Source organism: Leucoraja erinacea, chromosome 11, assembly GCF_028641065.1.
Source record: "Leucoraja erinacea ecotype New England chromosome 11, Leri_hhj_1, whole genome shotgun sequence".
In the NCBI taxonomy this organism is placed as follows: Eukaryota; Metazoa; Chordata; class Chondrichthyes; order Rajiformes; family Rajidae; genus Leucoraja; species Leucoraja erinaceus.
Window position 1 is genome coordinate 55,075,620 of NC_073387.1, and position 27,179 is coordinate 55,102,798.

Sequence of the window (27,179 nt, forward strand, 5' to 3'; positions counted from 1 at the left end):
GAGTGGAAAAGAGCTCCAGAGCTCCAGTGAAACATGGAAAATGGAGTGGAAAATGAACAGAATGGAGTGGAAAATAGCACCATTGCCTTTTGGGAATAGCACCATTGCCATAATGTAGAACCTTGCGGCAGTGATGTGCACATAAACTCTGAAGCTGAAAATACAATGACTCACTCGGTTTTCCTTTGGACGCGAGGATGTTTTGTCATCTGTTTTTTTATGCTTGGAAGACGAGGAGTTACTTTTGCTGCTATTACTGCTGCTACTAGTCTGCTTTGGGTTACCATTCTTGCTCTTTGAGGTGGAGGTTGGATTGGCAGTTCTTCGACGACTTGGGTGTTTATGCTCGGTTTTGGGTGTTTTTTGTCCAACGCTTGCAGATGGAGATGGCGGAGGCAGCTTTTCTCTTTCGCCAACTGGTTTTGAAGAACCCCTTCAAAACAAAGTGTCAGGATGTTAAATTCCTACCATTTTATCTTACGGCAATAAAACTGATGAAATGAAATCACCAATAGTCACATCTAAGCTTGTACAATGGTGTTCCAAAAGCTTTCCTAAGTAGTTTCATAGAAACATAGAAAATAGGTGCAGGAGTAGGCCATTCGGCCCTTCGAGCCAGCACCGCCATGCAATATGATCATGGTTGATTGTTCAAAATCAGTACCCCGTTCCTGCTTTCCATCAGATGGAGTGGGAGCAGGTTAACAATCATGTGTAGTGGTGAAGTACACAGTGTGGACTCTCAGGCACAGTTGGAAGGGACATCAGAGGAGTTAAACTACCTGTAGGATGGTGCCACACCATTGCATGCTGTGCTCAGATGAGGACAAATGCAAAATAAACAAAATAAAACACTGGAAAAGATGAATTAAAAATAAATAAATTCAACTCAAAATGTATCTGCATATAGATTTTTTAAATGTCACCTGTTAAATCGCTTTGATAGTTTCAGGACAGAAATATACTCACTCTCTGCTAATGGATGGTTTGTGGTTAGAATTTGTCCTTTCTTCCATCTTAGATTTCTTGCTGTCACTGCTCTCATTTTCAGCATCGTTCTGAACAAAGATTCAAAACAGTTGTCAAAATCTCAACCTTTCACAAATGGCATATTTTCACGAATTACATTTAAATTCCAATAATAATATCATCCCAAATTTGGAGATCATTTGTTGCATTTCACTTCTATTTCAGTAACATGATCAGGTCAAGGCTTCACATAACTAAATGCAGTGGTTGGAACTTTATACATTCTTCAATTCAAAACATTACCGTTTCAAAACGAAGCTTGCTATGTATCTGGTAATTTAGTTTTAGTTTAGAAATACAGCATGGAAACAGGCCCTTCGAGTCCACAATGACTATCGATCACCCATTAATACTAGTTCCATGCGACCCCACTTTGTCATGCATTCCTTTCGGGGCAATTATAGAGACCAAATAACCTACAAAATAGTTTTGGCAAGTTGCCAAACGTATTCAGACTGGAACTAAATGTGCCAATGAAACTGCTGAAATAGCACTGTGCTGTAACTCTGATTTCTTAAGGGCCTGTCCCACGAGCATGTGACGAGCGCGACCAAACCGGAAGCGGGGGGCCGCGCGGAGGTCGAGTGAGTGACGTGAAGTTCGAGCGAAGTCCGTGGGAAGTTCACGCGTGATGTACGGCGTTGAGGCGCTGCGTATGTCTGTCGAGGCGGTGCGTACAGCCTCAATGTGGCTGCGGGCCTGGCAGGCCGCTCCCAGGTGGAAACTTTGAACACTGTCAGTTTTCCAGAGCCCCGCGGGACCAGCTCTGCACAACCGGCGATCGAGTGGGACCGGCCCCGCGAGTCCGTACTGCTCAAGCGCTTGCCGCATGCAGTCGCATGCTCATGGGACAGGCCCATTACACTAGAGAAATGGCTGAAAGTTACACAAGAGAATTCATATCGGAGCAGCACGGCGGCACAGCGGTAGAGTTGCAGCCTTACAGCGTCAGAGACCCGGGTTCGATCCTGACCACAGGTGTTTGTCTGTACGGAGTTTGTGCGTTCTCCCTGTGACTATGTGGGTTTTCTCCGGGTGCTCCGGTTTCCTTTCACACTCCAAAGATGTACAGCTTTGTAGATTCATTGGCTTCGGTAAAGATTGTAAATTGTCCCCAGTGTGAAGGACATTGCTGGTGTACGGGGATGTATCTCTGGGCTCATCAAAAATGTCACTGTTCACAAGCAAATCGCTTAATGGTTAAAAGCCATTTAAAAATAATTGGTGATTGCAGTTTCACCACATTTCCAGTGGAAGAATGGTTTAAGATGATAGAAACATAGAAATTAGGTGCAGTAGTAGGCCATTCGGCCCTTCGAGCCTGCACCGCCATTCAATATGATCATGGCTGATCATCCAACTCAGTATCCCGTACCTGCCTTCTCTCCATACCCCCTGATCTCCTTAGCCACAAGGGTCACATCTAACTCCCTCTTAAATATAGCCAATGAACTGGCCTCAACTACCCTCTGTGGCAGAGAGTTCCAGAGATTCACCACTCTCTGTGTGAAAAAAGTTCTTCTCATCTCGGTTTTAAAGGATTTCCCCCCTTATCCTTAAGCTGTGACCTCTTGTCCTGGACTTCCCTAACATCGGGAACAATCTTCCTGCATCTAGCCTGTCCAACCCCTTAAGAATTTTGTAAGTTTCTATAAGATCCCCTCTCAATCTCCTAAATTCTAGAGAGTATAAACCAAGTCTATTCAGTCTTTCTTCATAAGACAGTCCTGACATCCCAGGAATCAGTCTGGTGAACCGTCTCTGCATTCCCTCTATGGCAATAATGTCCTTCCTCAGATTTGGCTTACCAGGATAAACCAGGGAAACAGGGCAGCACATAAGGTCAGTAATGAACCCGTAACATCATGCTGGTTAACAAGGTTTGAAAGCAGCCTCACTTTCCAGCTCGAAATCTCGAGTCACCAGGTTAAGACACATCCATTGTTCATTTAGGTAGCATGTGAGCGTAATTAGTTCAGCCCCGAGGGCAGAAGCAACCCCTTGTGAGGTGGGGGTCACTGATTTGTGCTACATGGTACACCTCAGCTGCCATCAGAATGTGTACATAATCCATGACGTGTCTAAGAATAATTATGCCATGGGGACTGAAAGCACCCAGTAGATATGATTTCCGGGCAACTCACAAGGGAAAACACTACAGTTGCTTTACTGACATTATAATGGCTGCCATTTGTAGCAATGTTATGTGGCAGGTCAATGGGTGAACGGTGGCCTAAAATGAAATGGATTTAGAGGGAAGGAAAAATAAAGAAAATTGAAAGTCTAGAACGGAAAACACCAAGGCCCCAAAACAGCAGACGTCCGCCAACTATGGGTTACCAACCCAGAGCCTTCAAATGGTGCAGGCCCACCACCAATTGTCCAGCAGCACCCTTGGTTGAAGAGCCTTTCTGGATTATCCATTTTGCCGGAGCGGTCCGCCAGGGGGCTGAGATACTGGCCCATAGAGTTGGATATGGGAATGGATCTGCCAGTCCTGGATGCAGCCGGCAAATTCCACCCGTTGATCGGCACAAAAGTCCGATGAGGTTGCGATCAGCTGCCTCACCCGACCTACGCAGCACATTGTCAGGGGGACTTCCGGGGTGGAGGGGAAGGATATTAAAGATGGAGGGCTACCAGTTGCCGGAAAATCAATGGTGGACTTGTACTAAAATTGAAGGTAAGAAATTAAAAAAAAAAAAAAAAAAAGCTATTCAGCGAAAATATTTTTCTCACCTTGATCAAGTTTTACTTCGGCTTCAACTACTTGTCATTATAAACATTTTTTTTAAAAACCTAGTTTTCTTTATTGATTGCAAGATTAACGATTTTAATTAGGAAGAACATTGAGAGAGAAAGACAAGAATGGATTAATCACAAGTTATGCGTAGGAACTGCAGATGCTGGTTTGAACCAAAGATAGACACAAAATACTGGAGTAACTCTGTGGGACAGGATACATCTCCGGAGAGAAGGAATGGGTGACATTTCGGGTTGAGACCCTTCTTCAGATTGATGTCAGGGGAGAGAGATACATAGATAAGGTAGTGTAAGATGTGAAAACTGCACAAAGCAAATGGAGATCAAGGAAAAATGTAGAATAGATCATTGTTAGCTGGGATAAGTCAACAACAAAGCTAAAATGTAGTCAGAGAAAGTCAGAGTGGTTGGAGAACTGGGAAGGGGAATTGAGAGCGAGAGGGAAAGCAAGGGTTACTTGAAGTTAGAGAAGTCAATGTTCATACTGCTGGGGTGTAAACTGCCCAAGCGAATATGAGGTGCTGTTCCTCCAATTTGCGCTGGGCTTCTCTCTGACAATGGAGGAGGCCCAGGACAGAAAGGTCAGTGTGGGAATGGGGGGGAGGTAAGGTGTTTAGCAACAGGGAAATCAGGTAGCTCTAGGCGGACTGAGCGGAGGTGTTCAGCAAAACGATCGCTGATCCAGCTCTTGGTCTCGCCGATATATTTGAGCCCACACCTGGAACAGTGGATACAGAGGATGAGGTTGGAGAGAAGCTAGAAATGAAAAATATATATAAGGAGGTCTGGAGAGAAAACGAGGAAAGGTCTATGATGGGGCAGGTCGAGGAACAGCTTCTTCCCGGCGGCTGTCACTCTACTCAACAACGTACCTCGGTGACTGCCAATCACCACCCCCCCCGGACACTTATTATTATTTATTCAAATAATTTGCTATGTCGCTCTTCCAGGGAGATGCTAAATGCATTTCGTTGTCTCTGTACTGTACACTGACAATGACAATTAAAATTGAATCTGAATAATACAGTCTGAAGGGTCCTGACCAGCAGCGTCAACTATCCATGTTCCCCAGAGATGCTGCCCGACTTGCTGAGTGAGGTACTCCAGCATTTTGCACCCAGCATTGCACTTCATACTTCCAGCGTTAATGTTTCTCCTTAGTGATTTTCAGATCTCATTAATCGCCTCCCATGTATACTCTTTTCCAGAGACTTTCACCAACCTCTTTCAAACAGTTGTACCATTAAAGGGCCCGTCCCACTTTCACGACCTATTTTACTCGTGGGCATTTTTCATCATGCTAGAAAAAATGCCCCGACCTACTTGATGCCACGAGTACCTACGACTAGCATCACGACCTGCTACGACCTCGTGACGACCATGCTGCGAGTATGAGTCAAGGGCAAACTTGTCGTGAATCAGGTCGTGAAAGTGGGACAGGCCCTTTACTTCAGTCAACCTCTCCCGTTCTTCCTGCCACAAAACGCCCCCCTTTTCACCTATTTTGTTTCTCATTTTTCTGGTTCTGATGAAAGACTATCAACGTGATATAATCACCGCACCACTAGTGCTGCCTGGCTTGCGGAATAGTTTCATCGGAATCACCAAAAAAATAAACCACAAAGTGCCGGAGGATCTCAGCCGGTCAGGCAGCATAGAAACATAGAAACATAGAAAAATAGGTGCAGGAGTAGGCCATTCGGCCCTTCGAGCCATTTTGCACCGCCATTCATATATGATCATGGCTGATCATCCAACTCAGTATCCCGTACCATTGCCTTCTCTCCATACCCCCTGACGCCCCCCTTAGCCACAAGGGCCACATCTAACTCCCTGTTAAATATAGCCAATGAACTGGCCTCAATTACCCTCTGTGGCAGAGAGTTCCAGAGATTCACCACTGCCTCTGTGTGAAAAACACAGAGCATCTCTGGAGGAATTGGATCAGCGACCTTCCTTCAGACTCAATGTCAGCATTTTGGTTTTGCAAGAACCATGGTCGACTATGGTTCTCTACTATTCCCTCTGTCAGGTTGAAAAACAAAAAAATGTAACTTACTTTGTGTTTCCGTTTGACTTTGTTGGACTTTCTCTCAGCGGATTGCTTTGGAGTGTCATGCATGCGTTTGTCTGAAGAGATCTCCTTGTCCATTTGGGGCTGCTTTGTCTCCTTGTGAGGTGATTCCGGTTTCCTAGATAACAGACTTAAATCAATTCTGACAATGAGTGAAGTAATGTTGCGATACTTGTCGTCGACATCACTCAGTGGTGAAAGCAGTTCTTTCTCTTCCATAGGAGAGAAAAGCCTTTGCTGGAAAATGGTATCTTCCCCGTCAATGCAGGGTTTATGGACAGGAGTCCTGTTATTCTCAGAATACTTTGGAGTTTGGGACACAGGTGGAAGTGTTTCACTTTGCTCAGAGTCAGAGGACGACAAGTCTGTTTGAACATGCTCTTTTGATTTCTGGGCTGTTTTGGTGACATTCTTGTGTTTCCTTTCAGTCATCGCCCTTGCGGACAACTTGGATTCTCGCTTAGTGCTGGGCTTTCGTGAACCTTTCGTAGCAGCTTTGTGATGGTTGGCAGGGTTAAGGGTTGTCCGGTTGGAAGTCGGCTCACTCTCAACTTTCAACCCGCCCCTTGGCTCCTCAGTCACCGTTGGTCTCTCTGCTTTCTTGGGCTGTTTTTTACCGACCGTTTTCCTCTGCGTGCTGCCATCACTCTGAGCCGGCGACTTCTGGCGACCTCTGGTCTCCGACCCTTTCTGTGTATTCCTCGAATCTCGCCCGGGCGTGACTGCAGTCGCGTCCTTGGACCCACCGGGATCCTCGTACGCGGCGCCCTGATCTCGACTCTCCTTCTTGTAACTGCGACCCTGTGATGATTGAATGTGACTGTCCACAGACGAAGCTGGTGAAACTTTGTGCGAACTCACTTTGTTGAGCCAGTTGTCTAGCTGCCACTTACTTGAAGAAGGTGGAGGATCGGGCTGGAACAGAAAAAAACCAAAAAACTTAAAAAACATTTGTAGCCTTTGATTCACAAACATGTGAACACCTATAGGCCCTGTCCCACTGTGCCTGTGCAAACCGAGTCAAAAAAAAAAAAAAAAAATCAAACTCGTGGTAAGCACGGAGAATGAGCGTAGCGGGTACTTCGGAGCTCGGGGACATCTCTTAGCAGCTCGTAACGCTAACGGCAGGTATTTGGGAAACGTGGTAAGCTCGGGAACATTTTTTCAACATGTTGAAACATGTCCACGAGAGCCCTGTGTAACGACGAGCCGCCATTACCGTAAATCTCCAAGTTCAAATCAGGGCAAACTCGGGAGAACTCTTGGAATGAACTCGTACAGTGGGACAGGGCTTTAAAGCATTCTTTTTTAACTCAAGATACCATGATATTCTTTTGTCAAATACTGCCAAACATTTTTTTCCCTTATCTAACAAGGCCACAAGGTATCGCTGTTACCTTTTTATATAGATAATGGAATGAGAGCAATAAAGAGTGCAATATATGATTTGGATGAGGGGATTGAAGGTTCTGTGGCAAAGTTTGTGGATGATACAAAAATAGGTGGAGGGGCAGGTAGTGTAGAAAGAAAGCAGGGACTCTGCAGAAGGACTTGGACAGGTTGGGAGAGTGGGCAGAGAAGTGGCAGATGGAATATAGTGTAGCAAAGTGTGGAGTCAGTCGTGCATTTTGGTAGTAGGAATAAAGGCATAGACTATTTTCTAAATGGGTCGGCAATCCAGAAATCAGAGATGCAAAAGGACTTGGGAGAACTGGTGCAGGATCCCAAAAAGTAAATCTGCAAGTTGAATCGGTAGTAAAGAAAGCAAGCTCAATGGCAGCATTTATTTCAAGAGGGCTTGTGTACAAAAACAGGGATGTAATGCTAAGGCTCTATAGGGGCTGGACAGGCCGCTTTTGGAATATTGTGAGCAATTTTGGGCACCGTAACTGAGGAAGGATGTGCTGGCTCTGGAGAGGGTCCAGAGGAGGTTTACACGAATGATCCCAGGAATGAGTGGGTTAATTCATGATGAGCGTTTGTCCGGACTGGGCCTGTACTCGCTAGAGTTTAGAAGAACGAGGGGGGCACCTCATTGAAACATTCAGAATAGTGAAAGACTTGGATAGAGTGGATGTGGAGAGGATGTTTCCACTAGTGGGAGAGTCTAGGACTAGAGGTCATAGGCTCAGAATTAAAGGACGTTCTTTTGGGAAGGAGATGAGGAGAAATTTCTTTAGTCGGAGAGTGGTGAATCTGTGGAATTATTTGCAGGGTGGATATTTTTTAAGGCAGAGATAGATTCTTGATTAGTACAGGCATCAGAGGTTATGGGGAGAAGGCAGGAGAATGGGGTTAGGAGGGAGAGATAGATCGACCACGATTGAATGGCGTAGACTTGATGGGCCGAAGGGCCTAATTCTATTCCTATTCCCTATGACCTCGTATTCATAATGATCATAGCTCCATAGAATCACACAGCAAGGAATGAGACCTATCGGCCCAACTTGCTCATGCGGATCAAGTATCCCCATTTACGCTAGATCCGCCTGCCTAGCTTTTGCCTCTGTTCCTTGAAAGCTGCCCAAATATCTTTTAAAAGTTCTTAAGAGTACCTGCCTCAAGTACCCCCCAACAGCAGCTGGCCCCCATATACCCACTACCTTTGTACAATCCTTGTCCAAAATGAAGCTATTCTTTCCAGACATATTGTGTTAGCCAACTGACTAGGGCAATGCCAATTTAATCTAAACTGGAAATAGTTAAAAAAAAAAGTTTATGGGGAAACCAAGACACTAGCTACAAGATAGATACAACAAATGTTGGAAATACTCAGGTCAGTCAGCAGTGGTGGAAAATTGACACCATTTTACAATTCAGAACATTGACATTTCAAAAGGATCACCTACACCGTTAAGTCTTCGGTTTAAAATATGACAGACTGCATATCTAACCGCAGTCCGTATTACAATCTCACAGATACACAAAAATGCTGGAGAAACTCAGCAGGTGCAGCAGCATCTATGGAGCGAAGGAAATAGGCACCGTTTCGGCCCGAAACGTTGCCTATTTCCTTCGCTGCATAGATGCTGCTGCACCCGCTGAGTTTCTCCAGCATTTTTGTGTACCTTCGATTTTCCAGCATCTGCAGTTCATAGAAACATAGAAATTAGGTGCAGGAGTAGGCCATTCGGCCCTTCGAGCCTGCACCGTCATTCAATATGATCATGGCTGATCATCCAACTCAGTATCCCGTACCCTTCTTAAACACAATACAATCCCTTCTTAAGTTCCTTCTTAAACACAATACAATCTCACAAGTTTGACTGGAGGCTGCAATCCCTTACATGAAGGCTAAAATGGTTTTAAATGAGCCACAGCTAATTTATAGTTGGAAATAACAACCCTGCTCACGTTGTGGAAAGCTTGCGGCTGCCATGCACCAGGTTGAAGGAAAGGGAAAGCATGACAGTGCCACTGGATGGTTATAATTCCACGATGGCACAGGTTCGATCCTGACCTCGGGTGTTGTGTCTGTGTGGAGTTTGCATGTGCTTAGTCATTGATACGGATTCACCGCATCCATAACAGTGCATCCATACAAATTAGACAGGCAGTGTGACACAGCAAACCGTTTTTCGATGCTCAACAAAATTCTCGCGAAGAAACCGAGTCAGGCAGCACCCTTGGAAACAGAGACTCATTTTTTTCAGGTCAATAACGTTTCATCCTTTAGGGGAGATCTAACGCCAAGGACCCTTCTACCCCCCTTTATTTAGAAAGTGGACCATTCTGTTAAAAGCTGTGTTTGAGACATTAATTCAGTGCCTCCATCCACAAGCGCTACCCGGCCCACTAGATGTTTTGAGCATTTTCTGTTTTAAGTGAAGTAATGCTCATGGAAAGCCTTTGAATATCTTTGCAAGGTACATGAAAATTACAACCAGCATTTTTCATTACACAAACAGGGTTCTTCTTTACGTGTTTAAAAGATCGTCGAAAATCAAACTCACGACTTACGTCTGGAGAACTAGGTGCTGGCTCATTAGCTTCACTGTCACTCGAGCTACTCTCACTTTCTGAATCAGATCCAGAACTACTCTCAGACCCACTGTGGCTGCTCGAGTCAGCCCTCGGAGGCTCCAAACACTCATTGTTTTGCTGGGCAGGTTCAGAACTACTGGAAAAACAAAAAAAAAAAGAAAACCATTCAGGAAGGCAGAAACTTCACAAAGTTGATATAATGTTCTCTGCATAAAAGTCCACGTACTGCAAAAAATATAAAAAATGAATAGCAAATATGCCATGCATGATTGAACATATTTTACAAAATTATCATTAAAGAAAGCAAACTTCAAAGGAGCCATGTTTATATCACAATAATGAATAGATTGTGCAAACATTCTGCTGCCTAAACAACAATTTGCTGGACAAATTTATCAATGTTCCGCATATTTTCTATGTAAAATCGCCTGAAACTGTCAGAAAACCATAACTGAAGGCGTGATTAGGTATCAGTACAAAAATGTGGATTTATTTGCTAATGCTCGCTCTTCTTTATCTTATGCTTCTGATGTTATCATAGTTTGACTAAATCTATTAGCAGATGGTTTAATCACACATTGTAAAGTGGCATGGATTCAATTAATCCAAAGCTTGTGATGATTGACATTAATGCAGATAAGCACTACTTACCCTTCTGGAGTAACCCTTGCAGGTTGTTTCCCCGAGTCCTAAAAATAAAGTACAAAGATACTTATAAAATGACGATAGATCTATACTATAATTTCTTTTAACACATTCTTAAACTCTTTTGCAAAAGAGGAAGTCAATTCTTTAGAGGCATCGTTAAATTCAGTCAGATTTGTGCACTTGCAATGTAGATTCAATTAGCTTGGATTACTCCCAAAGCATCATTATAGTTTAACATCGCATCATTATAGTATAACATAGCATCATTATAGTGTAACATAGCATCATTATAGTGTAACAAAGCATCATTAGTTTGATAATCTGCTAGGTTGGACCTAACAACATAAAATCACATACGATTGGTACACATTTTCAATTTCCTGTAGTTTGTTCCTCCTTTCTTTGCTGTCCGCTGCAAGTGATCCTTTACACATTGTTGCCCTTGCTTCCATTAACTCTTTATATCTTTTGTTACAATGACAACATTTTCACCCATTAAATCTATCGAGCTTTTGGTGAGTGAAAAGACCATTCAGGGAAATTTAACGGAAAAACAAAACGTGCTCCAGGAGCCAGTCACAAGTTATATTATATATTTTCTGGCAAGTTCATCTAAAAATGTGATGTTATATCAACGTCAGTTCTCGCACACAACAAATGCTGGAGTGAAGGCAAACCTGGTCTGCATCGCTGTCTTCACTGCTGCTAAGTTTGAGGTCCTCTTCCAACACTCTACACAAAATAAAAACAGAATTCCCATCAGCACCAGAGTATATAGCAAGTCGTGTAGACTGAAACTGATCTCTATGGACAATGTTTCAGATTCATTTTACTTCCAAACTCAGAAGAGCAAGTCGGGTCGGCGGTAGGTGACTGAGGTTGGACACGTCGCCACGAACAAAGGGAGACCTGACATAGGGGAACCGCCGTGAGGGAGAACAAAGGAGGACCCAGTGTGGGGGGCCGCTGAGAACTAAGGGGAGGGCACAAATGGAGGAAGTCAATTCTGTCGAGGCATCGTTAAATTCAGTCAGATTTGTGCACTTGCAATGTAGATTCAATTAGCTTGGATTACTCCCAAAGCATCATTATAGTTTAACATAGCATCATTATAGTGTAACATAGCATCATTATAGTGTAACATAGCATCAAAATAGAATACATTGTAACATTGTCGGCGCCCTTTATGTGGTAACACTTTCCATACCTTGGGTGTGCAAAACAAAGAATGTCACTGTGACTTGCCACATGTGACAATAAAATAGCATTCATTCAGGTTTGATTTCAGATCCAACCCCCTGAAATATAGTATACTATAGTGGAATACAAGAGAACACAAAAATATATTTGTTGATAAGTTGACCTAATGTTCTGACTTTTTGTCCGGCATCAAAAAAATCAGAAACCAATTAAACATCCATTCAAAGAGGATAGAAGGTAGACAAGGATCAGTCACAATCCATGAAATACCCAAGGCTGCATTTCATTCTCAAAGACAAAAGGCAGAAGTGGGCTCGACTGAGTAAACAGGATTATTTTAAACTATGTTTGTACGGCTGATAACCACACAGCAAAAGCTAAATGGTACTGAATACTAAACCATTAATTAAATTAAACTAGTCAGTTGCATTGATCAGATTCTATTTAGAAATCTGTTCTTTTCCCCTTGAACTATCATCAATTAATACCAAAATTAACACATTTAAAATTCATTATGAGGGAAAAATTAGAAAATATGGTAATATTTACTAAAATACACCATGCCTCTGTTTATATTCTATGATAGTCGTTGTCAGGAGGGGGTTCTTGTGAAATTAGGTGATCCCCTGCAGATTTGTAGATTTTGTTGAAAGAAATAACATCCTATGGAAAAAGATAAGCTTTATAGAGGCAGTCACAGCAACTACAGTAACAAAACGAACGCAAATAGAATATAGACTATTCTATCAAAGGAGATGACAAAATTTGAACAGGTAGACAAAATTGCTGGAGAAACTCAGTGGGTGCAGCAGCATGTATGGAACAAAGGAAATAGAAACATAGAAATGAGGTGCAGGAGTAGGCTATTCAGCCCTTCGAGCCTGCACCGCCATTCAATATGATCATGGCTGATCATCCAACTCAGTATCCCGTACCTGCCTTCTCTCTATACCCCCTGATCCCTTTAGCCACAAGGGCCACATCTAACTCCCTCTTAAATATAGCCAATGAACTGGCCTCAACTACCTTCTGTGGCAGAGAATTCCACAGATTCACCACTCTCTGTGTGAAAAACGATTTTCTCATCTCGGTCCTAAAAGATTTATCCTTAAACGGTGACCCCTTGTTCTAGGCAACGTTTCGGCCGAAACCCTTCTTCAGACAGGAGTCTGAACAGGGGTTGTCTGACATGCATAATCCTAGCTCAGCGTATTTATTGTGTTCCCGTCATTTCCTGGTCTGATTTGAATGGGGATAATTTGGGTGGTGGCCTTTTATCTTGAATGGAAGATGGTTACTATTGCATTCCTGTGGCCTTGTAGCAACTGGAAGTGGTAGGGGAATGGGTGACTGGACAGGAACATCCTCCACATGTCTGGATAGATGCTGCTACAGCAACACTCAACAAACACAATCCATGGTAGACTAAAGTGCTGGAGAAACTCAGCGGGTGCAGTAGCATCTATGGAGCGATGGAAATAGGCAACGTTTCGGGCTGAAACCCTTCTTCAGACTGAGGACAGTTGAAGACAAACTTGTCTATTCAATTGGCATTGCACCAACTGTATCTACCACTGGCAATTGTGACCAATATGTACACATCTGCAAATCAGACTGCAGTTACTCACTTTCGGTACACTTTCCCAAACCTAGAACTCTACTGTCAAGGACAAGGCCATAGAAAGATCCCCCTTCCTGCAGATCCCCCTCCAATACAATGTACTTTCATATTCATTGGTTCTCAATCAGGGCATGTCGGAAAGACCCAAGGCTTTCCACCATCTTCTAGGACAACTCAGAATGAGCGTTGCCAGTAATACCAACCTTTGTCATCAATAGAGGTGATAATATTTTTAGTATTTCGTTGGGTATAAAGGCTCTTTGCAACATGTGAAAGTCCACGCTGCTGCTTTCTGCAAGCTCATACTTCGGATGCTTTTTTTTAACATCGACTTTAGTTAGAACGGGAAAACACCACAGATAAGTGGACAGATAAGTAGCAGGCAATTGATTTCCTTCAGTTTAGGCCCTCAAAGTATTTTGGAATGACACTGTCTCGCGACAGAATTCATGCAAAGAGTTACCAATGTAAATGTTAATTCCAAAAAGAAACAGATCGGTCTATCTGCATTATGACCACTGCACGGTCCACATTACCTATGTATCCAACCAGCATTTGCTCTAGATAGCATTTGAATACTCACACCCCAAGTTGGAAAAGTCACGGCTCGACAGGGAAACGTGAGAAGAATGGTGTGCAGGATTGGCCAGGCTATTTGATGCGATCCCTCTTAATACCCCAACTCGTGTATAAAATCATGAGAGGAATTAATCGGGGAGATGCACAGAGTCTCTTGCCCAGAGTGGGGGAATCGAGAACCAGAGGACATGGATTCAAGGTGAAGGGGAAAAGATTTAATAGGAATCTGAGGGGTAACTTTTTCACACAACCGGTGGTGGGTGTATGGAACAAGCTGCCAGAGGAGGTAGTTGAGGCTGGGACTATCCCAACATTTAAGAAACAGTTAAGATAGGTACATGGATAGGACAAGTTTGGAGGGATATGGACCAAGCACAGGCAGGTGGGGCTAGTGTAGCTTGGGACACGTTGGCCAGTATGGGCAAGTTGGGCCAAAGGGCCCGTTTCCACACTGCATTATTCTATCTCTGTGTTGCTTTTTAAAAATGTTATAGTATTATTATAAATTCTCCAGTGAACTTAGCTGTGCAGGTACTAGGAGCATGATGAGCAACCACCCTATGAGTCAGATGCTGAACCATTGGAATTTCTGAATTGAGTAGTGGATTATTAAGAGTTACATGGTGTGGGACTGCCCCATGACATCACAGTGGAAGTCTGGTTACCCTACGCGTCATTAAGTTTCCAGTAACCAGCAGTTCAGAGCAGGCACTAAGGCAGCGATGACGGATCTCCCAGACCAACAATGGGTCAAAACTGAATAGTGAAGACATCAAGTTTGGTCCAAGCCACATCACAATATGCAACGAAAACACAGGGATCGAGGCATACAAAGCCCGTTTCGTGTAACAATTCCATTTGTCGTCGACTTACCTTGAAGGAGTCTGGTCACTTTCTGAGCTATTTAAAAAAGAAAGAAGGCACTAAGTTATGCAACTTAGAAATCACATTACGAGATAGATTTTTTAAAGCTTAAGAGTATTTAAAATCTAGAGTATAAACAAATGAATAAACTGCAAAGGATTTTTGGCCTCGTAAATTTTAAAAGCGATCTTACCCAGCAACAACAGTAGCATTATCGACATTTACAAACCTAGACTGGTGAACAGCATGTTGCAGAGTGTGTGAAATAACACCAAAGCTTAATGATGTCAAAATCCAGGCTTCATGATGACAAATCCTATGTTCATAAGTCACAGGAGCAGAATCAGGCCATTCGGCCTATCGAGTCTACATTGCCATTCAATCATGGCTGGTCTATCATTCCTTCTCAAGCCCATTCTTTTGCCTTCTCCCCATAACCTTTGACACCCTTATTAATCAATAATCTATTCATCTCTGCTTTAAAATACCCAATGACCTGGCCTACACAGTCTGTGGCAATTAATTCCACAGAATCACCACCCTCTGACTAAAGAAATTCCTCCTCATCTCCTTTCTAAAGGAATGCCCTTTTATACTGAAACTGTGCCGCCTGGTTCTAGACTCTTCCACCAGTGGAAACGTCCTCTCCACGTCCACTCTATCCAGGTCTTTCACTATTCAGTAAGTTTGAATGCGGTCCTCCCGTCAAACGCTCATCATACGTTGACCCAAACATCCCCGGGATTATTCGCGTAAACCTTCTCCACATTCCTCCTCAGATATGGGGCCCAAAATGGCTCACAATACTCTAAATGCAGTCAGACCAGTGCCTTAAAGCATTAGCATTACATTCCTGTCTTTATATTCTAGTCCTCTCGAAATAATTGCTAACATTGCATTCGCCTTCCTTACTATTGATTCAACTTGCAAATTGCTCTCTTGGGAATCCTACACCAAAGTTCTTTGGCCTGTGGATGCTTACTGTAGATGTGGTCACCAGGGATCTCAATGGCTTCCATCAGCTAATATTGACTCCAGCTGCAACATGTTTACAACCGGTCTTACCTGTCTAAAGGAATTAAACTATAATCGTTAAGTATAAAGTTAGGCTATTGCCCTTAACTAACCCCAGACACTGCATTTGGATATTTGAGTTGCATTCAAATCCCTTGTTCAACTCAGTCGAGTAACCTCCCCCCCCATACATTATCAGTATCATCTCCTCTGGGGAAAGAGGGTGGTGGGAAATCACCACTGATTCAAAACATAAAAGACCAGCCATGAGACCATGGCTACAAAAGGTTAAAAGTCTGAATCGTCTGCCATGAATGACTCATCTCATGACTCCTCATATCGTTACACCATCCATACAAGGGGTGTCAAATTACTCGATTAACCTGGAGGAGTGCAATTCAAGCATCCAAAAGCTACATTTCATCATCGTTGAAACACACGGCATTCGGTCGATGCTGGCCAAAAATGGCTTTTAGTTTAATTCCACTTTCGGATTATTGTCCCTAGTTTTGCAAGTTATTAATCTTCAAAAAGCTCGCCCAGGTGGTTCTACAATTTTTGCTCCAATCACTCCTTCAGGCATTCACTGAATGACAAATAAATTGAATCTTGAATTTTGATAAATTAATTTCGCAACTCCTGTCAAATCTGCCCACACGTTAAAGTAAAAACAAAGTCCCCAGTTAATGAGGCCTTTGCGAAAGGAAGTGTCTTGTTTATATCCAGCCAGATAAAACGAAACACTACCCTAAACATTGAACCCATCTTCCTTGACTTTCTATTTACTGCAGCAATCCAAAGGCTTTTCTTTATCAGCGTCTCCTTTGACTGTCCTTCCAAATGGGGGATTGCAATGGTCAAGAGAGACACAAAAAGCTGAAGTAGCTCAGTGAGACAGGCAGCATCTCTGGAGAGTAGGAATGGGTGACGTTTCGGCTCGAGACCTTTCTGAAGAAGAATGGAAACATCACCCATTCCTTCTCTCCAGAGAAGCTGTCCGTCCCTCCGAGTTACTCTAGCTTTTTGCGTCTATTTTCGGTTTAAACCAGCATCTGCAGTTCCTTCCTACAGATTGCAATCAGTCCGAAAACTGCCCCCGTCCCTGTCCTCCAGAGTTGCTGCCTGACCCGCTGAGTTATGCCCCTGTCCCACTTGGGAAACCTGAACGGAAACCTCTGGAGACTTTGCGCCCCACCCAAGGTTTCCGTACGGTTCCCGGAGGGGTTTGTTAGTCTCCCTACCTGCAACCTCCGGCGACCACCTGCAACCTCCGGGAACCGCACAAAACCTTGTGTGGGGCTCAAAGTCTCCAGAGGTTTCCGTTCAGGTTTCCTAAGTGGGACAGGGGAGTAACTCCAGCACAGTGCATATTCTGTAAACCAACATCTGCAGTTCCTTGTTGCTCCTTAAAAATGGTACTTGTCTAAATCCTGAGACAATAACCAAATAAAACTACTTTGAGGGGGGGGGGGGAAAGAGTAGGAATAAATAAAATTTCCATCTGATACCACGTCATTATTTGCCCCCTTCCCTAACCACATGCTCTAAAAACAATTAGCACAACGTCAAGTTCTGCAAGCAAGCACCAACTGGATTTGTATTGTTGAGTTTGCAACAAATACAGCTTCACAGATCAAGGCCTTCTGCAAATTGCACGTTGTTAAACTCTATCCTTCCGCCTGGTAACAAAAGCTAAATGACAAGCAATACCCTACCCTCTCTGCCCCCTGTGTGTGTGTTGAACTTGTAAACCTAAAGGGCCTGTCCCACTTGCGTGATTTTTTTTCCGGCGACTTGCCGGCACCCAGTCATAGTCGCAGCAGCAGGTCGCCGAAAATTGTCAAAATCCAGCGGCGACCAGAAAAAGGTACTACTCACTCAGACTATGCAGCACCTAGACTATGGAACAGCATCCCCCTTCCCATCAGAACTGCCCTCTCCATCAACTCTTCTAAACTTTTTTCACCTCACAAGCCTTCCTTGAGGTCCTCTGAGGGAGCGCTGTATGTATGTATTTATGTATGTGTGTAATGTTGATCTATGTACCACTGTATGTAGCACGTTAGTACCTGCACTGATGTGAAGCACTTTGGTCAAGGAGAGTTGTTTTTAAATGTGCTATAGAAATAAAATGGACTTGACTTGACTACTCACGACCATACATGCTTCACCCCGCGGCACGTCGCCTGTATGATTGTGAGTAGTCGCCCAAAGAGTCGTACCTTTTTCTGGTCACCACTGGATTTTCAACATTTTGACCATTTTCGCTGACCTGCTGCGACTATGACGGGTGCCGGGCAAGGCCCCGGGACAAAAAAATGGCACAAGTGGGACAAGCCCTTTATGCTTATAACAGGACACCATTTTCTTTTTCCAGAATGCATACAAAAAGTTTCCCCCAATGAGCAGAGAAATGAAAATGACTTACCATTTTGTTTGAGGATGGCTGGAGGTTGACTTTGGTGCTGAATTGTACCTCTCTGCAATTAAAACCTCGATTAAAATATATATTTGTTTAATCACCACCATAAAATTCAAAGCCTATTATGCGCAATAAATTTGCACACAATTGAAAGATGCCAGACTGTGGCTCCATTAGTCTTAGTGAATATACCAGGCAGTGGATGAGCCACAGACTACAGGCTCCAGTTTCAATGCCTGAAGAAAGACTGGATAGACTCGGTTTATACTCACTAGAATTTAGAAGACCGAGGGGGGATCTTATAGAAACTTACAAAATTCTTAAGGGGTTGAACAGGCTAGATGCAGGAAGATTGTTCCCGATGTTGGGGAAGTTCAGGACAAGGGGTCACAGTTTAAGGAGAAGGTGGAAATCTTTTACTACCAAGATGAGAAAAACATTTTTCACAGAGAGTGGTGAATCTCTGGAATTCTCTGCCACAGAAGGTAGTTAAGGCCTGTTCATTGGCTATATTTAAGAGGGAGTTAGATGTTTGTGGCTAAAGGGATCAGGGGGTATGGAGAGAAGGCAGGTACAGGATACTGAGTTGGATGATCAGCCATGATCATGTTGAATGGCGGTGCAGGCTCGAAGGGCCGAATGGCCTACTTCTGCACCTAATTTCTATGTTTCTATGATCTGTATTTAATTAATTTGACTCAGCTGCATTGATATTAGAGGTAATAAAACTGGTCTCAATAACTTGGAAAGTACTTTTCACCTCATAGTTCTCATTATCACTATCTAATGACTTTTGCTTTGCAGCCACTGTGTGATCTGGTGCAGCCTTGTTCTCTGTGGTTCAAAAGCTGCTCACTCAAGTTAAATTAAGGAGGTGAAAGTTCTCAATATAGATGACATGCTTTTAGCTGTTCAGCTCAGAATCTAACAGCATGCAGATGCTGTGGAATCTGGTTTAGGTAGAAAGAAGCATGTGTGGAATCAGGAATGGCAGAGGTAGGGAAGACGCCGGTAACTATAAGAGGGGGAATGGTAGTTCCTTTGGTAGTCCCAATTTATCTTTGGTAGAATAGGCTATCGACTAGCAATAATTATAATCAAACGAGCAGCGAGCAGCTTGGTAATGAAGATCATTCAAAAACCAAATGGCCAATAAGTAGTATTGCTTATGGAGTCAGAATGTCACCGATTCAAGAAACATTTTTGGCAACTAAATAAAGATGAATTCTATTAAAAGAGTAGGGCCAGCTGAAAATATTTTGAATGGGGTCTACGATTTTGTATTTTCAACCTTTACCACTGCAGTCTTCTAACTGATACTTTAGTAGTTATGATGAGAAATTGTCAACAAAATAGAGAGATTACAGAGAAGAGTTACTAGAATGTTGCCTGGGTTTCAGCAACTAAGTTACAGAGAAAGGTTGAACAAGTTAGGGCTTTATTCTTTGGAGCACAGAAGGTTAAGGGGGGACTTGATAGAGGTTTTTAAAATGATGAGAGGGATAGACAGAGTTGACGTGGAAAAGCTTTTCCCACTGAGAGTAGGGAAGATTCAAACAAGGGGACATGACTTGAGAATTAAGGGACTGAAGTTTAGGGGTAACATGAGGGGGAACTTCTTTACTCAGAGAGTGGTAGCTGTGTGGAATGAGCTTCCAGTGAAGGTGGTGGAGGCAGGTTCGTTTTTATCATTTAAAAATAAATTGGATAGTTATATGGATGGGAAGGGAATGGAGGGTTATGGTCTGAGCGCAGGTATATGGGACTAGGGAGATTATGTGTTTGGCACGGACTAGAAGGGTCGAGATGGCCTGTTTCCGTGCTGTAATTGTTATATGGTTATAATCACGTCCCACACATTGAGGATCAATCACCCTCATCACTAAATCACGACACGCTTGGCTCCGTAGATATGCATCTCCTATAACGTGGCTTTATTGAACACAAATTGACCATTATCTTGTTGACGTGTGGGCATCTCTTTCAAAATGATTAAAGAGATGGAGGCTGAGTCTATATGCAGTTCAGTTATGAAAAGTATGTTTCTCTAATACTTTTCGGTTGTTACAAAGAATAAGCACAATGTCTGATTATCTTTCGTGCTTCTCAAAACATGAAATCAGAATTCAGTATTTGATGTCAACTTGGGTATGGAAAAAAAAGCTTCACCCATCCCATTGATCCAAGCCAGATAAAATATTCTACTGATGGGTGGGTCACACCATGTAATGAGAGCATTTAATTTAAAATAGCTTGAAATACTTACTCTGCCCTTGTACACTGTAGTTAACATGCTGAGGTTCCTAAAAAATAAAAGACAACATAAAATGTGAAATGTACTGCAACAATAATGGGCCGGAAACGGAACAGACTCCTCTTTGACCAAACTTTAATACATACCCTGCAATCTACTGTCATTCAGGAGACTTTCAGAATGCACTTTACTGTCGAGATCATCCCTAAGGCTGGGATTTTTTTCATAAAGACCATGAAAGAACGCTAGAGGCACGGCAACGTTTCATTTAAAATGTCACAACTTTGGTGAACAACATTTCTAAACTCGGCAACATGAGCTTTCCACTCACCAAAATTTGTCAATTCTGAAACTTTAAAATCCTAAAAGAGTTACAATGAACTTTGGATGCAGACTAGAATCTTGTCAGTGGGCGGGGAAGAGCAGCTACAGGTCAAAAAAAGGATCAGATGCAGCATGGAAACAAAGGAAAACGGAGAGAAGAAACACACACCGGTTAATTCTAAGCTGCAGTCATTTTCAACCAAGATGGAAAGTAGCAGAATTTCTTCAAGCTGATTACCGAGATAGTTTTGTACTCTTAGCATCTTAAATATAAATGGATATGTACACAACATTTAAAAATTGATGTTTCCTTCAGTCATGAATTAGTAGAAATATTCAGAATGGTAGATATATTGATACTCAACTTGGATACGACTATCTTTAGTCAAAAGCTGTTCAAAATTACTCAAGGTTAAATCTAAACATATTAGATTTGAAAGTTCACGTTAAGTTTACGGTTTGACAGGTTGCATGCAAAGAATTAACCACTAAAAAAAGGATACGAACATACTCAAGTTCAGTGTCATTGTGAATTCCTCTGCAATGCTTTTCTTATCACCTACAATATGCGGTTCCTTTGATATTTCTCCTTTTTCTTCTTTTTCCACAGCATAGATCCACATCTACATTATTTCTTTCCTCTCCTACATCATACAACCTCTCTTCTTGCATCATACAACCTTCATTTGATTCCAGATTCACATATTCCATTTCCGTGGAGGCAAATAGATACCTACCTTTGTTGGAAATGGAAATTTTGATGGCTCAGCCTTGCATGGTGTGTGAATGGCTGTCAGGGGTGGTGGCCAGGAATGAGTCATCTCCTACAGCAACACAGAACGCAAGAGGTCAGAATTTTATTCCGTGTGAGATAGCAACATGATAACACCGCACAACAGGTTACTTCAACAAGAATTGTTTAAACATTTTTAAACGGAACACAACTATGCCCTAGAACTTAACATATATGTAAATCTATAACTAACCCCTATCTATAACTTTTCCATTCTAAATTCTGTTGGTCGTTGCACAAATCAATCTATAATTACCCCCTGCCATCAATAACCATGCTACTGGTGCAATTTTACAACCTGAATATGCGTTACGGATTCCAATGTTTGTAATGGAAATCATAGAGACAACTTGGGCAAAGCCAACTAATCTCCCAGTATTTATCCAGACTAGATCCAAGATGGCGCCCAACCCCGACGACTGTGTGCCAGGCACAGAGGTGGATCTGCAATCACGCATTCTAACCGCACTGAATCCAAAGAATATAGCTGGCCTTTGATAAAGATCAATCAAACTCAGAATAATGTGCAATCATACTCAGATTATGCAGCTCCACGATCTCTAGCTGCATGTTTATCATAACATAGAAAATAGGTGCAGGAGTAGGCCATTCAACCCTTCGAGTCAGCACCGCCATTCAATATAATCATAGGCTGATCATCCAAAATCAGTACCCCGTTCTGGCTTTTTCCTCGTATCCCTTGATTCCCTTAGCCCTAAGAGCTAAATCTAACTCTCTCTTGAAAACATCCTGTGAATTGGCCACTGCCTTCTGTGGCAGAGAATTCCACAGATTCGCAACTCTTTGGGTGAAAAAGTTTTTCCTCATCTCAGTCCTAAATGGCCAACCCCTTATTCTTAAACTGGACTCCCCAACATTTTTCCTGCATCTAGCCTGTCCACTCCCTCAAGAATTTTATATGTTTCTATAAGATCCCGTCCCATCTTTCTAAATTCCAGCGAATACAAGCCCAGTTGACCCATTCTTTCGTCATACGACAGTTCCGCCATCCCAGGAAATAACTGGTGAACCTGTGCTGCGCTCCCTCAATAGCAATAATGTCCTTCCTCAAATTAGGTGACCTAAATTGCACTCAATACTCCAGGTGCGGTCTCACCAGGGCCCTGTACAACTGCAGTAGGACCATCTTGCTCCTAAACTCAAATCGTCTCGCAATGAAGGCCAACATGCCATTAGCTTTCTTCACTGCCTGCTGTACCTGCATGCTTACTTTCAGTGACTGATGTACAAGCCCACCCAGGTCTCGTTGCACCTCTCCTTCTCCTAATCTGACACCATTCAGATAATAATCTGCCTTCCTGTTCTTGCCACCAAAGTGGATAACCTCACATTTATCCACATTATACTGCATCTGCCAAGCTTTTGCCCACCCACCCAACCTATCCAAGTCACCCTGCAGCCTCATAGCATCCTCCTCGCAGCTCACACTGCCACCCAGGTTTGTGTCATCCGCAAACCTAGAGATGTTACATTTAATTCCCTCGTCTAAATCGTTAATATTTATTGTAACCAACTGGGGTCCCAGCACCGAGACTTGCGGCACCCCACTAGTCACTGCCTGCCATTCTGAAAAGGACCCGTTAATTCCTACTCTCTGCTTCCTGTCTGCCAACCAGTTCTCCATCCGTCAATACCTTACCCCCAATACCATGTGCTTTAATTTTGCACACTAATCTCTTGTGTGGGACCATGTCAAAGACTTTTTGAAAGTTCCAGATACGCCACATTCACTGGCTCTCCGTTACCCATTCTACTTGTTACATCCTCAAAAAATTCCAAAAGATTAGCCAAGCATGATTTCCCCTTCATAAATCCGTGCTGACTTTGACCGATCCCATCACTGCTTTCCAAATGCGCTGCTTTAATAATCGACTCCAGCATCTTCCCCACTATTGATGCAAGGCTAACTGGTCTACAATTCCCCGTTTCCTCTCTCCCTCCTACGAAGTAGAGACCATTTATGATAGGGCATGGATTTTTATTATAATTAACAAAGCATATTTTCCATCCTTCATTCCATTTGGTTTAGTTTGTTTTAATGACTCAAATGCTGGTCTGCACCAAATCATGTAAGATCAGCAAAAAAAAAATGGGAAAACAGAATCACCAACTTTAAAGGAATGTTAAACCATTCTCACAGGGGGGATCCAGCTGGGATTGCCAACCTGTTGCTAACTATATTTACCAAACTGCCAGGAAGACTGGAACTTCAGTGCAACTAAACTGTATAAATGCATCATCAGCTCTTTACTGTGATCTGTATGGCTAAGTTTAATCAAAGCAGCGTGCTGGCTTAATTGGGTAGCAGCGGGAATAGCGTAATTTCCCTCAGTACTGAGGAATGGGGAAAACATGCCCATGCATGTAGAACATGTGTAAACATTGTGTGGTCTTGCCACAAGAGAAACCAAGCAAGCAACCTGCAGGCACTTAAATGAAGAGGGAGACAGATGAAGCATGTGGCCAAAATAATCAAGGGGCTTCTAGTATTGTATCATTATTCATTATGATCATTACTCCCAAGAATATAACAAGGACTTTGGAAAAGAAAGGAATAAAAGAGGAAAGATAAAAAAAACATGTCAAGTGGCCCAAACAGTACAGGTTAAAGTGTAAAAAAAAAAAAAAAAAAAAAAAAAAAAATTGTACACGAAATGTATTATGTTGCATATCAGGATTAAGATGTATGTACAATGCTTCTAATTTAAAAAAAAGTGGCCCAAACAGGTATTCTGTACATAATCAAAACGAGACATACCTTTAAAATCTCATCCACACAACTGGCGTCACCGGAGACTGAAGACTGAAAATTTCAAGAAGAAACCAATGTAATTTTTCTCACTATTATCAATGTTTTCTTACTATTTCACATCTGTTATACACTGACATTGCCACCAAACCACTAAGAATATGATTATTGCTAACAAAATAAAATTAGATTAAATATAATTACATTTAAAAACGGCGGGGGAAAAAACCAAGCTTCCCCCCCTCCCTCTGAGCAGATACTACAAACATGGCAGTTCAGGCAGTATCAGTTAACATTGCAGGTCAAAGACTACATTCGATTTTTGTTCTGGTATCCGTTTCTCTTTCCACAGAATCTGCCCGACCCGTTTCCAGCACCTGCAGATTTTTGATTTTGATTTTCTAATTGAAAAAACTTTAAATACCATCCTGTCTTAGAAATATTTCACTGATTCTTCATTGAAGAGGAATCTAAATTTTGGAATCGTTTACTCAACTGCAATGTTGGAGTGTCTTTACGAGAAGGACTGTGGTGATTCACCGGGGCATCCCATAACCTTCCCTTAACAAAATGACGGGCAATAACTGCCTGCCTCCATGCTCAGAGCCCAAAAAACGAATGAAGCAATATGTATTATGTATCTTAAGTCATGACGCTATCCAAAACACAAACAATATATTTGAGGGAATAATCTACAGACATTAAGATCCCTTGTACTTCATAGTTCCTGCAAGATTAAAATAACGATTCTTACATTCAATCATTTCTAAATTGCCCACTGCTTGGTAATTTGGCTAAAGAGTGAGCAAACAGTCGCTATGTACACTTGTTTGATCACATCTCCATAGCTAGATGCTGTAGAAGAGAATATCTCGGAAGCATTCAGGTCAGGGCAGCAGTTCCAAAGTAGAGCATCTAATATTTTAGATACGAATCGACTGTTAAAAGCTGAAAATGTTTACACATTAAATGAGGAATTAAGATTCCTCTTTTCCATTGTCCCCCCCCTCAGATCTCCATTTCAGACCTTAGTCACTCTTTATGTCTAAGAAAGAACTGCAGATGCTAGAAAATCGAAGGTGGACAAAAGTGCTGGAGAAACTCAGCGTGTGTTGCAGCATCTATGGAGCGAAGGAAATAGGCAATGTTTTGCGGGCCAAAATGTTGCTTATTCCCTTCGCTCCAGATGCTGCCGCACCCACTGAGTTTCTCCAGCACTTTTGTCCACCTTCACTCTTTCTGTCAGTGTTTTGAAGATGGTTATTTAATAATACAGAATAATATATTAATATTAAAATACAGAAAACTTATTTATCTGGTATTTATGCAGTGGGAATTCTCATGCAACAGCAATTTTTTTCTAAGAGTATTAAGCAATTTTGTAAAACGTTTAAAAAAAAATGTAATATAAAGGTTTAATTGCAATGTAAAATCTTGTTATTTAAAACAGTGGTTCATAACCTTTTTTAGCTCATGGCTCCCTTGGGATCTTTTAATTTTTCTGTGGCCCCCCCTGACATTACTAGCGGAAAAAAAGTACTTCAATATTATAATACCTTCCATAAAAATATCAGTGTCTATTAATTGCACATATATTCTCTTTTATTCTATTCCACAAACATCAAAAATATTTCAACTACATAGATTTAAATTTATTAGAACTGAAATTTAGGAGGGTAGCTCTGTGTCCCCCTTCATTGAACCTGTGGCCCCCTAAATCCCAATTTTTTCTGTGGCCCCCCTGAAATTTGCCATGGCCCCAGGTTGGGAATCAGTGATTTAAAAGGCTAAAGATATGACATAGTTGGGACATTTATTCGAAGGCTTACACACATAATGCCACAGCATGGTATTTTGAGCAATTCTCATGCAACTGCCACTCTGTTCCCCAAGGATGCAGAATGCCCGACAGTACAACAGTCTGCCTACTGGAATAGCTTGGCATTTGCTTTTGTACCTGGTTGAGCTCAATGCTGAAAATCAGATATTATTGCTTGATTGCAGCTATTACTACTGTTAACTCTATCAAAAGTAACTTAACACTATGCAGTAGAGAATTAAAACAAAAATAATTTCAGTAAAAATCAACAGTTTTATGTATTCACATGCGATATTCCAACGATTTGGGAATAAACTCAGAATCTGGCAGAAACAGAAGAATATTTTATCGTATCTTTCTTGTCAGGGCATCAGCTGGTGGCATTGTTTTTTACTTGGATTACAAGGGACACAATAGCTGGTAATGACAACAATTTGTGATCAGAACGAATATGGTGCAAGCAAGGAGGAGCTTTAGATTATAGTTTACAAAGAAGGGGCTATTTTATACAACTGTGGAAATGCAATCAAAAGAACAAACAATGAAATGTTCAATTGCTCTTACCAATACTACATTAGAAAGCCTACGCGGTTATTTCATTTAGTGTGTACAAAGTGGGGTACGAAGGAAGTGATGACTTGATTATTGCACAACTTGTAGAATTCCAACTCTGGGTTGGACGACAAAAGCTGCACCTCAACTGAAATATTCTATTTTATTTAATCATTTACTTAATGGTTTGACTGAAACAGCAGCACAAGGGTCATATTTTGATTTTGTTTACATAGTTACAAGAAGTAAAACTTTAATGCTCTGGCACAGTCCGAACATTGGTGGTGCCAGACTATTAGATGTTCCCCATTATTGGACGTCATTTCCATTATAACCACAAGGGACATTAACCTGACTTTTTTTTTCTTCTTTTCTTTTTCTTTTTCTTTTCTTTTCTTTTAAAGACGTGACAAGACCTTGCATCCTGTGAGAACTGGTAAGGTTAATGGGGTCCCCGGCAAGTGGGGTA

General features: G+C 42.2%; 1 protein-coding gene across 4 annotated transcripts in view; it reads right to left on the reverse strand.

The window, feature by feature from the left end:
- The window catches only part of aff4 (AF4/FMR2 family, member 4), an 84,402-nt gene that overhangs the window by 18,034 nt on the left and 39,189 nt on the right, over positions 1–27,179 (reverse strand). Inside the window, exons 4-14 of one of the 4 annotated variants that reach the window (XM_055643322.1) lie at positions 24,349–24,393; positions 21,514–21,600; positions 20,465–20,501; positions 18,205–18,256; positions 14,772–14,798; positions 11,176–11,230; positions 10,502–10,539; positions 9,827–9,983; positions 5,852–6,781; positions 970–1,058; positions 175–433 (exon numbers count right to left, since the gene is read on the reverse strand). In XM_055643322.1, coding sequence (XP_055499297.1) covers positions 175–433; positions 970–1,058; positions 5,852–6,781; positions 9,827–9,983; positions 10,502–10,539; positions 11,176–11,230; positions 14,772–14,798; positions 18,205–18,256; positions 20,465–20,501; positions 21,514–21,600; positions 24,349–24,393 — 1,776 coding nt within the window. Of the gene's footprint in view, positions 1–174; positions 434–969; positions 1,059–5,851; positions 6,782–9,826; positions 9,987–10,501; positions 10,540–11,175; positions 11,231–14,771; positions 14,799–18,204; positions 18,257–20,464; positions 20,502–21,513; positions 21,601–24,348; positions 24,394–27,179 lie in introns of all 4 variants that reach the window. The other 3 variants (XM_055643321.1, XM_055643325.1, XM_055643324.1) reach the window with 3 other exon arrangements.